General features: G+C 42.8%; 1 protein-coding gene across 5 annotated transcripts in view; it reads right to left on the bottom strand.

Annotated features, from left to right (window-relative positions):
• The window catches only part of SMARCAL1 (SWI/SNF related, matrix associated, actin dependent regulator of chromatin, subfamily a like 1), a 70,913-nt gene that overhangs the window by 1,562 nt on the left and 54,634 nt on the right, over positions 1–14,717 (bottom strand). For 4 of the 5 annotated variants that reach the window (XM_008971918.4, XM_008971919.4, XM_003818587.5 and 1 more), the window contains exons 14-17: positions 13,437–13,539; positions 6,007–6,189; positions 4,249–4,349; positions 3,159–3,255 (exon numbers count right to left, since the gene is read on the bottom strand). In XM_008971918.4, coding sequence (XP_008970166.1) covers positions 3,159–3,255; positions 4,249–4,349; positions 6,007–6,189; positions 13,437–13,539 — 484 coding nt within the window. Of the gene's footprint in view, positions 1–3,158; positions 3,256–4,248; positions 4,350–6,006; positions 6,190–13,436; positions 13,540–14,717 lie in introns of those variants that run through there. The other variant, XR_004670316.3, reaches the window with a different exon arrangement.

The raw sequence follows: 14,717 nt of genomic DNA, 5'->3' as shown, positions 1-14,717 counted from the left end.
TGGGAGGCCAAGGTGGGGGGATCATCTAAGCTCAGGAATTAGAGACCAGCCTGGGCAACATGGCAAAACCCCATCTCTATCAAAAATACAGAAAATTGGCCAGGTGTTGGCAGCGTATGCCTGTAGTTCCAGCTACTCGGGAGGCTAAGATGGGGGGAATCGCTTGAGCCTGGGAGGCGGAGGTTGCAGTGAGCCAGCATAGTGCCACTGTACTCCAGCCTGGGTGACAGAGTGAGACCCTGTCTCTAAATAAATAAATAAATAAATATAAAAAATCAAATGGTCTCTCATCTCCTATATTCTCAAAGCAGCTTCTCTTCCCATAAGTCTAGTTTTTATAGTCTACCTGCATTCTCGTAGTCTCCCAGGTGGAAATCATCCAGGCAAACAGAGTCCTCGGCTCATGCAAGTTTGTTCCCCCCATTAGTTCCCTCCTCTCTCCTTCAGGCACCATCTTTACTTGGGCCACATCACTTGGTACTGCATGGATTTGCAACAGCTCAACTGTGCTTCCTGCCTCAGGCTCCTTCCCATTTCAAACAGCCTACAGATCTTGGCCAGCTGATTTTTACCCCCAGGCTCTCCTTTAAAGATTTTTTTGGTCATGTCTTTGGGCTCCGCTGTCCCTACCTCATCAAGTCTATAGTTGCTCCCCTGGCTTTTCAGGCCTTTATAGAATTAGGTCTCAACCTACCCGGCCACTGTTCCTCACTATTCCTTAACCAAATCCCTCCACATTGGTGAAGTAGAGTTCCTTGAAAATTGATCATGACAGCCTGTCATGTAAGAACTCCAGATTATTCAATTAACCTGCACCCGAAATCTCCTAGCCTTTCAGGATCCCAGCCTTGCAGAGAGGGAAATGACATGAAAGATCATCAAGGCTGACCCCCAAATAACCCACATGTCCTCCTCCAGGATGCCCTCATCAGCCTCTTTCTGAATGACTGCAATGTCAAGGAAACGCCACCCTGCAAGGCAACCTATTCCAAGTAGAAAAAGCTGCTAATGTGCATTTGATTATGATGATGGCAACACTGTATGCTGACTCGGGGCATGCATAATTAATTGGAAGCGAGTTCCAAGATCAGATTAATATTTCATTTCCCCTCTCAGAAGGAAGGCTATCTCAGTGAGATATAACCTCTTCTGCTTTTGTCTCCTATATTGGAAGCAACATTTTCTTTTTCTAGTAGTTGATAAAATTTTCAGCCCCATCTTAATTAAAAAATAAATTGATATAGTTATTGATCAAAATATTGATAAAACTCATTTATATTACCTTGTACTTATATTTTAGGTAGAAATGCTTAACCAATTTAGAGTAAGAGAAAGGCAAGGAGGAATAAATGAGTTCAAGTGAGAATCCTTTAAAAATAGGCTTTCTTTTTTTTCTTTTTTGAGACAAGGTCTATCTCTGTTGCCTAGGCTGAAATGCAGTGGTGTGATCTTGGCCCACTGCAACCTCTGCCTCCCAGGTTCAGGGAATCCTCCTGCCTCAGTCTCCTGAGTAGCTGGGAATACAGGCATGTGCCATCATGCCTGGCTAATTTTTGTATTTTTTGTAGAGATGGGGGTTTCACCATGTTGCCCAGGCTGGTCTCAAACTCCTGGGCTCAAGTCATCTGTCCGCCTCAGCATGGGATTAGAGGCTTGAGCCACTATGCCTGCTCAGACTATTTCTTTTCAAAAGGCTTATAATAACCTAGGCTCTGTTACCATTTACCATTCAGCTGAACTGGAGAGTTCTTTAAAAAGCTTAAAAATAAGGTTGTTTTAAAATTGGCTTATTAACTATATATGTCTGAAAGGATAATTTGCAGTCTGCATTTAAAAATATGATCTGAGTCTTATTTATCCCAATATTTAGCAAATAAATCCTTGCAAAGAAAGAATTTATTTGCTAAATAAATGTAAGTGAATGAGCAGATCCACAGAGTCTTAAGTCTTGGTGTCAACGATAAGATTTAACTCAACTTCTTATTTATTTAAACGTTTTTCTTTCTCTTTTTTTTTTTTTTTTGAGGCAGGCTCTTGCTCTGTTGCCCAGTCTGGAGTACAGTGACCATCATGGCTAACTACAGCCTTGACCTCCTAGGCTCAAGTGATCCTCACCTTTTCCTCTGGAGTAGCTGGGACTACAGGTGTGCACCACCACGTGTGGCCTAACTCAATATTCTGATGGTGATTTCACAGGAAGGAGGAGGTGCTTCACTTTCCTGATAAGCTACCGTAAGGCCCCTTTCTGCATGAGGCTCAGACCTGGTTCAAACTCTCCTGGCAGAAACAATTCAACCATGAGCTGTGCTCGAGGAGGCCATACTCCTAGTTTTCAACTTCTGGCCAACAATCCAAGCTGGGGAAGGAAAACAAGCTTTTGGAAGGCTCTGGGTCTCTTGCTCCCTCCACTCTGTTTCACTGAAATGGGGGAGGAAGAGTCTGTGGCAGCCACTGGACTGCAGCACTGAGACCAGGCAGGCATGATGGGCCCAGGGCTGTCCTGTTCAGAGGCAACAGCCTTCCCCCTCAGCACCTTTGACAAGGCCTGCCTGGTCATGGAGGGATGCCTCTTATACTCCTTTACAACAAGGGGCTGAGCTCAAAGGAGGAATGCTGGGCCAAGTCAGGAAGCCTTCTTCCTTGGGCTGGCTTCACATGCCCTGTGACTTTGTGCAAACCTACTATACTGCCATGTCTCAGTTTACCCCTCTATCAAGTGGGGAGACACTGAGAATAAATAAAATGACAGAAGGGAAAATATATTCTATGAAGCCAGTACCCTATTTTAAACACTCCCCATTCTGTGCTGGGGATGCATTCCTGTGGCAGCCCTCTGTGTGGTGTTGCTGTGTACTTTTTGAAACAATTCAACATTTGCCATGGGGAGTTTTGTCAGTTTCTAATGGCCTGCTGGAAGAGGCAGCATTCAGAGCCTGTGCGGGAATGTCAGCAGCTGTAGGAGCTAATGCCATCATTTCCCCATAAAGCGATGCATGCATGGTTCAACTGAGAATGACTGCAGGCCATTGTTTTCAGCTCTGGGGCTGGGGGAGGTCCCTAGGAGTGGTTCACATCCTCCTACTCAGGACCCAAAGACTTGGCAGACAGCTTAATGCCTCCCTCTGCTCCAGGGGTGAAGAGCCATGTGCTGGCATTACCTTGTAGAGGTAATCAGTGGATTCTGTCATTTCTGAAAAATTGGTCTCAGAAAGCCCGGCTTCCGCCAGAACTTTAATCTTCTCTTGAATCAGGGGCCTGTTGGGGAGAAATGAGCTGCAGTGAATACAACCTGCACAGAACCACCAGACTAATGAAAATGAGGCCACCCTCCTTGTTCTTATGGGACAACGGCTTGTTTACGGTTTCACATCTCTGCATCTCTCAAGGTGCAAACACCCATCTTGAAAAATTTGCCCCCTCTCATTTGTAAAAACTCCAATTTAGGGCTAAGAATATCATCAGGTTCAATATTCTTTCTAATGGAAGATGTGTAGGAAATAAATGCTGCCTCATTTCAACACAATTTTGAATCTGGTGGTATTATGAGCTGCCCAATTAACAAATCCACTAAAAAGAGGGAAGTAGGAGTGACCCACACACATTGCAAAGGGAAGACTCCTTAGTCATAAGGCTGGAAACAGAGACAAGCAGTGGAAACAAATGAGATAATCAAGAAATTTTGTATCAGGAAGGGGGAGATAAGGGGAAGAAGCTTTTTGAGATTTTTCACTTAGGTAACAGACAGAAAACCCCAGGGTTGAAAATCTTACTCCAGCTCTGCTAACGAAGTACACTACACGGTCCAGGGTAAGCCACTTTCTCCCTGTGGTCCAGCAGCAGCAATGTAAGATGTGCCCACCAGATAAATGCACATCATAAAAGGTAAAAGACTGTCACCCTGTCCTAACAAATGCCTTCACAGCTGGGAACAGGGTGTTTTACAAACTAAATTCCATCTATATTTTGTCATAATCAGCACTTCTCCCTGCCTCAGACCAGCAGCAAAAGGAGCCACAACCCCTTATTGCTATAAGATTCCGCATGCACCCTGCAAGCCACCAGTGAACGCTAGTGAGGGAGGCCAAATATGGTCATGATGAAAGCAGGAGGGCATTACTAGTCAATTTTCTATAGATCCTTAAAGACCTTACTTAGCAAAAGCAGAAGCACTTTGGGAGCAAAGTAAACATATCATCAGTTTCCACCCTTGCTCGACTCCAACTGCCAGGCCACCCAACCAAGCCATACCAAAGGTAGTCATCAGCTGTGCCCTTTGCCACGAGGTAGTGAATGCCCACGGAGCTGGTCTGTCCAATGCGGTGCACGCGGTCCTCAGCCTGGATCAGCACCTGTGTGTCCAGGAATTGAGACAGGCAGGTAAAGGCCTGAAGCAGTTCCATCCACCATAGCAGGTATGGTTCCTCTCCACCCCATTTCCAGTCCCACCACAACCCTCCCTCCTCAAAGCACTTCACTGTCTCAGACCTAGAAATAACCTGCACTTTACCATCTCAGACCTACAAATGACCTGCCACTTTAACAAAAGAGAGAACCCAAAACAGCCCTGGCTGGGGAACTGGAATCTGAAGCAGAAGATCTGCAGGTGGCTGTTCAGTGCTGGGCACTGAGCTAGGTGCTGCAAATGAAGAGGCACAGGCTCTGCCATCAGGCTGCATGGGGAGGGGCTGGTGATGGAGGCCTGCACGCTTCCATTTCTTCACTGTGTGAAATAAAAAGTTATCTTCTAAATAAATAAAAACATCACACACAAGGGAGAGGCTATCCATGATTTGGGCATAGGGTGGTGGTTTAATATAGTGGTAAGCCTTATAATAAATACTTAAGGGCTGGATGTGGTGGCTCACGCCTGTAATCCCAGCACTTTAGGAGGCCGAGGCAGGCAGATTGCTTGAGCCCAGGAGTTCCAGAACAGCTTGAGCAACATGGTGAAACCCCATCTCTACAAAAAATACAAAAATTAGGCATGGAGGCGTGCACCTGTAGTCCCCTGCTACTCAGGAGGCTGAGGTGGGAGGATCACCTGAGCTCGGGAAATCAAGGCTGCAGTGAGCCAGTAAGTCCCTGCAGTCCAGCCTGGGTGACAGAGCAAGACCCTGTCTCAAAAAAGCAGAAGAAAAAAAAAACCACCTAACATCATGAGCATTATTTCTTGTATAAAATGGCTTCACCCTCAAGGTCTACCCATTATTAATGTAGTCTCTTATGTGTAGCCAATAAAAACCACAATATTATTAAATATTATATAAATATTAAAGGGGATATAACTTTTCTGGAGATTACCAGAAAAATTTAAGAGTTCAAACAAATGTCTTATCTCTGTCCTCAGTTGGTCAGGTGAGGCCAATGGTGGTGTCCAGGAAACCCTCACTGCTGTCGCTCTGTGTGAGGTCCATTGTTAAAGCAGCTCACAATGATGGCTACTAAAGGGGGCACAGGCTGGAACGTGAGGCCTGGGCTGCAACCTGGTGCCACCAAGTGCCCTCTTCAGTTATGGCAGTGCAGTCCTGCCTCACCCCTTGAGCTCTCGGTGCCCTAACTTCCTTCTATGAGACATGAAGTCAAGATTCCTTCTAGCCCTGGAAGACTTCAACCTTCCCGTTGATAAAATGGAGTCGATAATCCTACAGGTTGCTGTGAAAATCTAGAAACCAGCCAATTGCCTGGCGCGGTGGCTCACGCCTGTAATCCCAGCTACTCGGGAGGCTGAGGCAGGGGAATCGCTTGAACCCAGGAGGCGGAGGTTGCAGTGAGCCAAGATCATGCCACTGCACTCCAGCCTGGGTGATAAGAGACTCTGTCTCAAAAAAAGAAAAAAAGAGACTAGTCAATCAACATAGAAGTGCGTAAAGGAAGTGAAAACTGACTTGTGGGAAGTATAATGAATGGATAAAAAGGAAACCACACTTTCCCCGACCGACACTCACTGCTTCCTGCCCACAGCCATGAGCATGCCTGGGGAGTATCTGAGTCTTCTGCGTCTCTTACCCCTGGGTTCCAAAACAGCTCAGCAAACACCACCAGGTCAGCCGAGGAGAAGGTGAGGCCCATATTGGCAGCGGTGATGGACAGCACGGCCACGGCATGCCTCTCCGACAGTTGGAACTGCTGGCACAGGTCCTCCCGCTCAGCTGATGAGGTGGAGCCATCGATGCGGATGTGCTGCACGTGCTGCAGGAACAAGGGGCAGAAGCAAGGTGGGCAACAGCCCCGGGGGCTTCTCAGCAAACCACACCCAGCCACAGCTCCAGCACAGAACCAGGTTCCAGCTCAGCAGAGGCCCCTGCCTTCAGAGCTTTTCTTTTCAAATTGACACTGGTATTGAGATGACTGCTTATACTCAGGTGCCATTGTAAGAAATAATAGAGATCCCTCTTAGGCCTTTGCCCAGTTTCCTGCAGTGGTAACATTCTATAAAAACTATAGTATAATACCGCAGCCAGGATGCTGACTTCTATACAATCCACTGATCTTCAGATTTCTTGTTTTACTTGTATGTGTGTGTTCTACACAATTTTATCACCTGTGTAGGTTTTCATATATTCACCTCCAATGTTAAGATACTCAACAATTCCAGCATTGCAAGGATCCTTTTACCTCCCTCCTCTTTCCACGGTCCTTAGCTCCTGATAGCCACTAATCTGACCTGAATTTCTAAAAACATTTTTTTCTCTTTTTCTTTTTTAAGATGAAGTTTCACTCTTGTCACTCAGGCTGGAGTGCAGTGGCATGATCTTGGCTCACGGCAACCTCCGCCCCCTGGGGTTCAAGCGATTCTCCTGCCTCAGCCTCCCAACTAGGTGGGATTACAGGCGCACACCACCACATCTGGCTAATTTCTGTATTTTTAGTAGAGGTGGGGTTCCACTATGTTGGCCAGGCTGGTCTCAAACTCCTGATTTCAGGTGATCCGCCTGCCTCGGCCTCCCAAAGTGCTGGGATTACAGGCGTGAGCCACTGCACCTGGCCAATTTTTTTTTTTTTTTCAAGAATGTACTATAGGCCAGGCACAGTGGCTCACGCCTGTAATCCCAACACTCTGGGAGGCCAAGGCAGGTAGATCACCTGAGGTCAGGAGTTTGAGACCAGCCTGGCCAACATGGCGGAACCCCACCTCTACTAAAAATACTAAAATTAGCCAGATGTGGTGGCGTGCGCCTGTAATCCCAGCTACTCAGGAGGCCAAGGCAGGAGAATCACTTGAATCTGGGAGGCAGGGGTTGCAGTGAGCCAAGATGGCACCACTGCACTCCTGCCTGGGTGACAGAGCGAGACTCTGTCTCAAAAAAAAAAAAAAAAAAAAAGAATGCTATACAAATGTTATATAAATTGCACAGCATATAACCTTTTGGAATGGGCCTTTGCATTCAGCACTCTCTGGAGATTCATCCAAGTTGTTACCTGTATCAATAATTTTCTTCTTTTTATTGTTGAGAAATAGCCCACGGTATGGATATACCATAGTTTCACCATCCATCTGTTGAAGGACATCTGAGTTGATTCCAATTTGGGGCTACTACAAATAAAGCTGCTATGAACATGTGTGTACAAGTTTTTCTGTTAACCTAAGTTTTCATTTCCCAAAGAAAAATGCTCAAAAGTCAATTGTTGTGTTGTATGGTAACTGCATGTTTAGTTTAGTTATTTTCTTTTAAATGGCATTTATTTATTCTTGCTAGTGATAAACATGATAAGGAAAATAAAAACATTTAGTTATCTAACCAATCTACTTTTTCCTGTCTCTTTTTTTCATGTGTATGGTATATACATCTTTTAAATAAAAAGTTTTATATCCTGTTTTCCCCCAATAAAACACATTATAAGTAAAACTGTATTATTAAGTGTTCTAAAATATCATTTTTAATGGCCCTTTGTCATTATGCAGCAACAGCATAATTTAACCATTCTATTTCTGCAGATTTAGGGGTCTCAAATTTTTCCTAAAAGGATATGTTGGTAAATGTCCATCAACAAGTGAACAGACGATGTACAATGGGATGTTATTTAGCACTAAAAGGGAGTGAACATCTGCAGGTCTAGATAACCTAAAAAAAAAAAAAAAAAAAAAAGGAAAACAAAGGAGTGAACACTAAAAAGGAACGAGACACACAACATGGATAAATCTCAAAAAAAAAAAAAAGTACATCCTGAATGTCCTTTTCTCCACATTTATATTCCATTATATTCCATATTTATATAAAATTCTAAAAATCTGCAAACTAATCCTTAGTGACAGACAGTAGACCAGAGGTTGCTTGAGGATAGGAGGGTGAGGGAAGGGGCAGGAGGGCGTCATTACAAAGGGACATGAGAAAACTCTGGGGGCGGGCGCAGCGGGTGGCAGATATGTTTCCTATCTTGATTCTCATTAATTGTACACATTATGTGCAGTTTACTGCATGTCAATTATACCTCAATAATGCTATTAAAATGGAAAGTTTTTAAGAGGATGCCAATTTTTGGTGATTTTCTTAGATTGGACTACAAACCAAAGTACGATAGCAAAAAGAAAAAACTTAATTTAAGGCTCTTGATATTATTGCCAAATTGCTTTCCAATAACTAATGTATTAGCATGTCCATCTTGGTACACTTTCATCAACAGTGAGCACCGCACATTTTTAAAACCTCTACTGACTTGATGGGGTAAAAAAAAATTTTTTTTATTTTTCACTAACTTGATTACTAGTGAAATTGGGTGTTTTCATTATCTTTTAATTGGCTACTGGTGTCATTTCTTTGATGAACTATCTATTTATACAGGTTGCCCCCTTTTTTTTTTCCTACTGGGAGTTAGGAAATACCTTTACATGTAAAAACCATTATTTGTATGTCACAGAGGTGGCTAATAGTTTCCCTAGCTTATTTCCTTCTATTACTTTTCTATTGTTTTCTAAATGCTCCTTTATTTTTAAAAATGTAATTTTTCTTATTATAAAAATAATACACACTCATTGCAAAAATACAGAAAAACTAAAAAGATAATGATGACTACTTAGAGATAATCATCATTAATGTACTGGTATATATTAATCAGGCTTTTTTCTATGGATGACTATTTTATTTATTTTATTTTATTTATCTTATTTTTGAGATAGAGTCTTGTCTCTCACCCAGGCTGCAGTACAGTGGCAGGATCTCGGCTCACTGCAGCTGCTGCCTCCCAGGTTCAAGCAATTCTCGTGTCTCAGCCTCCCGACTAGCTGGGATTACAAGCATGCACCACTATGCCCAGCTAATTTTTGTATGTTTAGTAGAGATGGGGTTCCGCCATGTTGTCCAGGCTGGTCTAGAATTCCTAACCTCGGGTGATCTGCCCGCCTCAGTCTCCCAAAGTGCTGGGATTACAGGCGTGAGCCACTGCGCCCGGACAACATGACAATTTTTAAAAATTATTATACATACAACAGCTTTTTGTCCATAGTATGGACATCTTCCGATAGCAATATATACTAACCAGATACCAAGACCTTCAATTTTGGAGTTTCTTCAGGTTCTTATAGGGTTCAATGATCTCCAAAGTTAGGAACCACTGATCAACATTATATTTTATGGCTGAATGGACTATAATTTATTTAATAGTATATCTGTTGATAAAAACTTAGATTTTTAATTATTGAATATTATAAACAGCATGCCTAATATTCTCATTTATAAATCTGACTAGTCTGATGATTTCCTTAGGATAAATTCCTAGAAGTAAAATTTGAAAAATTGAGTGCACGCCTTAATTTACTGTCAAACTGCCCTCCGAAAATGTACAAATGTACAAGAGAATCATAGCCACTGTGGGCTGGGCATGGTGGCTCACGCCTGTAATCTTAGCACTTTGGGAGGCTGAGGTGGGTGGATCACCAGAGGCCAAGAGTTTGAGACCAGCCTGGCCAACACAGTGAAAGCTTGTCTCTACTAAAAATACAAAGATTAGCTGGGCATGGTAGCAGGCACCTGTAGTCCCAGCTACTTGGGAGGCTGAGGCAGGAGAATTGCTTGAAGCCAGGAGGCGAAGGTTGCAGTCAGCTGAGATTGCACCATTGCACTCCAGCCTGAGCGACAGAGCAAAAACTCCACCTCAAAAAAAAAAAAAAAAAAAATTTAATCACTGTGTATGTGTCACAGAAAAAATACATGTGTTTAGGTAATTCAAATCAATTTTTCCTTTGTAATTTCTTTGTTTTTATGCTTAGAAAGTCATTCTCCACCCAGTGATCAGCTATTGTTCGTCGGTATTTTCTTCTAATACTTTATGGTTTCAAGGATCTTTGATTCACCTGGAATTTAGTATAGTAAACAGTGAGGTAAAGTTTCATCTACCCTCCCACCCCCCAATTATTTAGGCAATTACCCAAACTTTGTTGAAGAAATTGAAAACGGATTTGTGACAATTCCTTGATCATGTATTTGCTTTCCATTTATGGTGAAGGTCCATGTATTCTATTCCACCATCTGGCCATCTCTCTGGGGCCAGCACGGCTGAATTTTAATTATTGGTATTTTATAACAGATTTTAATATTTAATATCTGAAGGGACAAGTCTTCCAACATTGCTCTTCTTTTTCATAGTTGTTTAGATATCGCTCCTGCTTTTTTTTTTTTTTTTTTTTTGAGATGTTCTTGGGAGTAACAGTATAAAGTTCCCTTTAAAAAATCCAACTGGAGGCTGGGTGCAGTGGCTAATGCCTGTAATCCCAGCACTTTGGTAGGCTGAGGCAAAAGAATTGCTTGAGCCCAGTTCTAGACAAGCCTGGGCAACATGGCAAGACCCTGTCTCTACAGAAAAATTTAAAAATTTGCAAGGCGTGGTGGTACATTCCTGAGGTCTCAGCTACTAGGGAGGCTCAGGCAGGTGGATCACTTGAGCCTAGGAGGTTGAGGCTTCAGTGAGCAGCATTCGTGCCACTGAACTCCAGTGTGGGAGATACAGTGAGACTCTGCCTCAAAAAAAAAAAAAAAAAAAAAAAAAAGATCTAGTTGGAGTTTTTATTAGAATTCAATTAAACCAGCTGGGCCTGGTGGCTCACGTCTGTAATCCCAGCATTTTGAGAGGCCGAAGCGGGTGGATCACTTGAGGCCAGGAGTTTGAGACTAACCTGGCCAACATGGTGAAACCCCGTCTCTACTAAAAAAATGCAAAAAAATTAGCTGGGTGTGGTGGTGCGCACCAGTAATCCCAGCTATTCAGGAGGCTGAGGCATGAGAATCTCTTGAACCCAGGAGGCGGAGGCTATAGTGAGCTAAGATGAAGCCACTGCACTCCAGCCCCCGCAATGGAGCGAGACCCCCCTCCCCAACAAAATAAATTTAAAAAATAAAAAGATAACTGATAAAACATTAATATCCAGAATTTATAAAGAATTTTCCTAAATCAGTAAGAAAAAAAACAATCCAACAGAAAAACAGGCAAAGGATACAAACAGAATATTCACAGGAGACAGCTAAAATGGCCATAAATAAATAAATAAATAAAATGATACACATTTTACTGGTAGTCAGGGAAATGCAAATTAGAGCAAGAATGAGATGATATTTCATTTCTCTGGATTGGTAAAATTAAAAAGTCGGATAATACCAGTGTTAATGGGCACACAGAACAGCAGGAACCCTTATATGTCGTTAGTGAGATTATAAATGTGAATGACCACCTTGGAGAGCAATTTGACAACACTTAGTATGAAGATGAACCTATTTAATAACCATGCAAGAGCATGCCTGAATATGCCTCCCCTACACAAAGCACATACACAAGCCATAAAGAAATGCATAGATACAAACATACACCTACTATAATATTCACACGATAGCAACCATCAGCAGGAGAATGGATAAACTGCAGTATAGCTATCCAATGAGATACAATTCCAGAGTTACAGTGAATGAACTATACGTGTAATGCAGTATAAAGAAATCTCCATTGGGAGGCCGAGGCGGGTGGATCATGAGGTCAGGAGATCGAGACCATCCTGGCTAACACATGGTGAAACCCTGTCTCTACTAAAAATACAAAAAAATTAGCCAGGCATGGTGGCGGGCACCTGTAGTCCCAGCTTCTCGGGAGGCTGAGACAGGAGAATAGCTTGAACCTGGGAGGTGGAGCTTGCAGTGAGCCAAGATCGTGCTACTGCACTCCAGCCTGGGTGACAGAGCAAGACTGTCTCAAAAAAAAAAAAAAAAAAAGAAATCTCTAAAACAATGCTGAGAAAAAAGTAAGTTGCAGGATAATTACAACGTGCTGTCATTTATTTTAAATTTTTAAAAATAAGCAAAAAGGAGATGATAAATTGCTTATGGATACATACTCCTAGAATATAGTATAACAACATGGAGGGCAAGGATACCCATTGCCTTCATAATAGTGATGTTATTGCTGGAGAGATGGAAGGGGAATAAAGTTAGAATACTGAGGGGACCTAAGTATTTTATTATTAAAAAAATAAACCTTCAGGCCGGGTGTGGTGGCTCATGCCTGTAATCCAAGCACTCTGGGAGGCCGAGGTAGGTGGATCACTTGAGGCCAGGAGTTCAAGACCAGCCTGGGCAACATGGTGAAACCCCATATCTACTAAAATTACAAAAATTAGCCAGCTGAGGTGGTGTAGTCCCAGCTACTTGGGAGGCTGAGGCACGAGAATCACTTGAACCTGAGAAGCAGAGGCTATAGTGAGCTGAGATCCTGCCACTGCACTTCAGCATGGGCAACACAGCAAGACTCTGCCTCAAAATAAAAAAACTAAAAAAACCTTGAAATAAATTCATTTATTAAATCTGGGTGGGAGATACATGGGTATTTGCTGTATATTTCTCTGTACTCTTAAAGTACATTCAAATGTTATATAAATATAAACGATGAGGGAAGACAAAGAGCAATTTACAGCCTTAAATTTAACCAAAAATGAAAAGGGGATGAAATGTGTTCAGTTTTCATAAACATCCTTGGAAATCCTTCTAGATCCCTTTCGTTCAATTTCAGGAGAGCCATAAAACTCTCTACTAATGTCTGCACACTGCCATGTGCAATTAATAAAAGTGCTTTGACAGTGCTGAGGAGGAATGAAAGGAAGGAAAAGAGGAAAACATTCACATAAATACTTGTCTCCATACAAAAGGACAATTTTGCTATCTCCTCTCTTGCCAACTTTGTAATTATTTATGCAGAATAATGGAACAGCCCCTGGGAGATGTTCCTAAAGCAAGACTCCTGGGATATCTATTTGGAGCATGGAGGAAGTTAAAATGACATGGCTGGGGAAACATTTTGACCCCACTGTGGTTCTACAAGCAAGAAGAACTCTTCTTCAGAAAGTCTTCAGCAATGCTTCCTAAAGCCATCGGTCTCACTTTGCTTGGATCTGACCTAAGCCTGCTTAGAACAATTTGGGACATGGCAAAAGTAGCCCATGGTGAATTTCAAAGGGAGCTCACCTTTCTCTCAAGCTCTTGCGTAATTGCGTCCAGGACCACCTTATGGTGTGCAAATACTAAAAACTTCTCTCTTCCACTTTCCAGTAGGTCCAAGATATATTCACTGCATTTGACAATGACAACAAAACAGATTAAACATACACTCCTTATGTTTTATGTGTCTCTGGTATGTTACTGAAACATTCTTATTATCTGGGATCATAGAAGATGATCAACAGTTTTCACTTTACCTCCGACTATCATTATAATGTGTTTTAAATACAAATTAGAGTGTCCTCTGTAGATCTGAAAGCACTTAGGGAGGGGACTAAGGAATTAATGACAGTACACAAATTTCTAGAAGCTAAATATTGAGACATACATAATACTAAAGAGACATTCCAGGAAGGATCTCCAGCTCCTCCCACTTTAGACCTCAAATGACAGGGCCAGTAGTTAAGTCAGTTAATTCTCTTCCAAGGCAGAGGACTATGGAGAGAAGGTTCTCATTTGTTTGGCCTCCCTTTAATTTACATCTCTCTTCCAGCCACTGTGTTTTTTCTTAGCTTCCCACCTTTTTTTTTTTTTTTTTTTTTTTTTTTTTGAGACTGAGTTTCGCTCTGTCGCCCAGGCTGGAGTGCAGTGCTGAAATCTCAGCTCACTGCAACCTCCACCTCCTGGGTTCAAGCAATTCTCTTGCCTCAGCCTCCTGAGTAGCTGGGATTACAGGTGTGTACCACCACGCCCAGCTAATTTTTGTATTTTTAGTAGGGATGGGGTTTCACCATGTTGGCCAGGCTGGTCTCAAACTCCTGACCTCAAGTGATTTGCCCACCTTGGCCTCCCAAAGTGCTGAGATTACAGGCGTGAGCCACCGCACCCGGCAAGCTTCCCACCTCTTATCTTTTGCTTGGCCTTAAGGTGGCTACCCTCAGGGAGCAGTGGGGTGGGAAGTCACCAGGTTAACAGACCCTGGCTAGGTGCCCCCTCCCCTGGTAGCTCCCTGAAGAGGGATCACAATCCCAAAGAAGAGGTAAGCCCAGTACAGGCAAGTGAGCTCCTTTCCTGAGGCCATTGCCAGCCATGGGTGCATCTGGACAGGGAACAGACTCTGCCTTCCTTAAAGAAGGATACGTCTCAGGTGAGGGAAAGGTACATGGACTGCCCTGTAAACATCCAAGAGTCATTTCAAACAACACTATGACTGACCAGGGCACCAGATTTGAGTTCAATTTGTGAATTGTTGATACTAATAGAATTTAATTATTTTGAGAGACATAAAATTTGCCATGATATAAGCAA

This window comes from Pan paniscus, chromosome 13 (genome assembly GCF_029289425.2).
Source record: "Pan paniscus chromosome 13, NHGRI_mPanPan1-v2.0_pri, whole genome shotgun sequence".
Taxonomy (NCBI): Eukaryota; Metazoa; Chordata; class Mammalia; order Primates; family Hominidae; genus Pan; species Pan paniscus.
Note: the sequence above shows the minus strand (reverse complement) of the source record. Positions and strands in the feature narration are given on the sequence as shown.